The sequence below is a fragment of the Neoarius graeffei genome, chromosome 3 (assembly GCF_027579695.1).
Source record: "Neoarius graeffei isolate fNeoGra1 chromosome 3, fNeoGra1.pri, whole genome shotgun sequence".
In the NCBI taxonomy this organism is placed as follows: Eukaryota; Metazoa; Chordata; class Actinopteri; order Siluriformes; family Ariidae; genus Neoarius; species Neoarius graeffei.
In genome coordinates, this window is record NC_083571.1 from 54,176,701 (window position 1) to 54,179,516 (window position 2,816).

At 35.1% G+C, this 2,816-nt stretch overlaps 1 protein-coding gene across 1 annotated transcript in view; it reads right to left on the minus strand.

Moving 5' to 3' along the window:
• The window catches only part of LOC132882574 (hepatocyte growth factor activator-like), a 32,942-nt gene continuing 30,126 nt past the window's right edge, over positions 1 to 2,816 (minus strand). The window contains exon 7 of the mRNA XM_060915667.1: positions 1 to 11. Coding sequence (XP_060771650.1) covers positions 1 to 11 — 11 coding nt within the window. The remainder of the gene's footprint in view (positions 12 to 2,816) is intronic.

Sequence of the window (2,816 nt, forward strand, 5' to 3'; positions counted from 1 at the left end):
TCAAAGAAAACCTGCAATAAAAATAGAAATGTTCTTCTGTTACTTCGACTCATTGTGAGCAACAATCCAACAGCGTAACACACGTTAAACATGTTTACTTTTCATGGTGTGTGTGTGTGAGAGAGAGAGTGAGCACAGAGCAGTGCCTGTTGACTTATCAGTAAACTTTTCCCCCCTCAAGACAAATACTTACACTATAAACACTATAAATATCCCCCACAAATAAAATACTACTAACTTCAGCAAATATGCAGAATTTTATCACCAAAATGTACATTAATTACTAAAAGTCAAAGTAGTCATGTATGAAAATGCTCCCTTCTCCATTTAATCACTATAGGCTGTTAAATATATTACACTTAGGCAGTATACATTTTAACTCCATACCAAAACATTTAATCACAGTTTATCAATCATATTTAACATTTTACCACAGTTTAATACAACACTAGTCTGAATATATAGATAAATATATAGCTTTCAGCTTTAATGTAAACACCAGTTTAAATTAATGAAAGATCCAGCCCAAATTCATGAGTTTATCTTCAATAACCTGAATTTTGTTTAACCCTCCTAATGTCTTCAGGTCAAAAATGACCCGAAACTGTTTAACAGCAGAGTTAAGTTTTTTTTTTAACTTAATTTTATGACTTTTCCTAAAATGGCAACGGCTCGAGGTTTGTCGGTTTAAAATGGCGACAGCTCGAGGCATAGATATACATAGAAGACTAGATGCCTCACCGCGTATTCCAGGGCGTCCGCACAGGGCGGCCATCTTACCACAGACAAGCTTTTCCACAGAATTTGTGGTAAACTGAGGTAAGACCATTGAGGTGCTTAAATGTTTATACTCTTATCTTGCTGAAATTTTGATGTATATACAAATGGTTTGATTTCTTAAAAACATTATTAATGTGGTTGTAATTCTGGGTGCTTGAACATGCTAAAATCGTACCTTTTCTCTTCAAAAACGACTTACTGCAGCTTTTAGTCAAAGTTGTGTTTCATGCTAGGCTAGCTCGTAGCACCAAGTAATTTTACATGGAAGGTCTTGAGATAATATTTTCAAAAACTGAAGTTGCACTTGCACATGGTTTTCATTTTCGGGTTGGTTAATTGAAAACACTGGTTGTGTCCCTATTTTTTAAGCTTAGACTCCACCACATTGCCAAGATGACAACCCTTTCCTTCCAGAACAACAGCATGAGACAGAAGCACAACAAAGCAGTACACTCAAAAAAATAAAACATTGGATTTACTTAACTGAGTTATGGCAACGGGTCCCACGAAACTGTGGGAATTTAGATGTATTGAATACAGTTATGTGTTGAATAACTCAACATAACTGTATTCAATGCATCTAAATTAACACAGTTTTGTGGGACCGATTGCCATAACTCGGTTAAATAAATCCAATGTTTTATTTTTTTGAGTGTACTGTTTAAAGGGCATTAGCCAAATATACAGTATAAAAATTTTCAAGGGGTATGAAGACTTACGCAAGCACAGCCCAGCACTCACATTATGATTTACAGGAAATCAAAGTACTGACTTTGATGACAAGATGATGTGTGTGTGTGTTTTAATTGTAGATGTTTATATCAGTATGTTTAGTTTTATTTTAACTGCACATTGGAGCCTAGTCAAATGAAATTTCAATCTTCTCTGCTAACATATATTGACTTTGACATGATAATCAGCTTTGAATGTTCTTTTTGTAAATGTAAAGATATCTTTTTATCCTTGGAAGTATAACCACGTGATTAATTAAATGCTTTTTTTTGTCACAAACTACCGTGAGCCGCTGTCACTGTTTTATACTATTACTTACTCGGGCAGTGCATTTGTTATTATGCTATGATGTGAGTTCATATTTGTTATTATGCTATGATGTGGGTTTACATTTGTTATTATGCTATGATGAGTTTACATTTGTTATTATGCTATGATGAGTTTACATTTGTTATTATGCTATGATGAGTTTACATTTGTTATTTTGCTATGATGTGGGTTTACATTTGTTATTATGCTATGATGAGTTTACATTTGTTATTATGCTATGATGTGAGTGCATTAGGTTTTTGAGGTGGATGAAGTATTTCTGAAGTTTCAGAAGTGAGTAAGCTGTTTATTTAACTTTAGCTTCCCCTACGGCCCTATCACATGTAAAAATATTTTCACTAAAAATTGGAAATAAATTGTATGGTTATTTGTCCTAAGGCCGCAGTTATCCATAAGTATGCAGTGCTCGGCTTCTCACAGCATAGGAATTTCAGCATGTATTTGTTTAAAACATAAAATGATTATTCATCATTAATATCATAAATACATACTTCCGTTTTTTTTTTATATAACAAACCAAACCGTTTGAATATCAATTGAAACTGAAGGAAGTTACGGTCATCTGAAAAGTACATATCGCTACCAACACAATGTAATGGGTAAGCCAGCTGTCTGAGGTAAGATGGCCGCCATGTGCGGACGTTCGACTTCATTGACGGGCAACGGGGACGAGGCATCTAGTCTTCTATGTATATCTATGGATCGAGGCTTGTTTGCTTGTCGGTTTAAAATGGCGCCGGCTCGAGCCGCTCGGCCTCAGCTCCGTTAGGTTTTAGGTCGGTTCATGGATAGAAACAAACCAACCGTAAAATAACCAGAGATTAATCTCTACCTTCAATAATCTCACTTTTGTTAAAGATGTATTCATATCAGCACAATTAGCGCTGTTAGCTTTGGGCTTGGCTCAATGTTTTCATATAGAAAACGCACAGTCACCGTTAGCTTTTAGCGCAGCTATGCTTTTATATAAACTC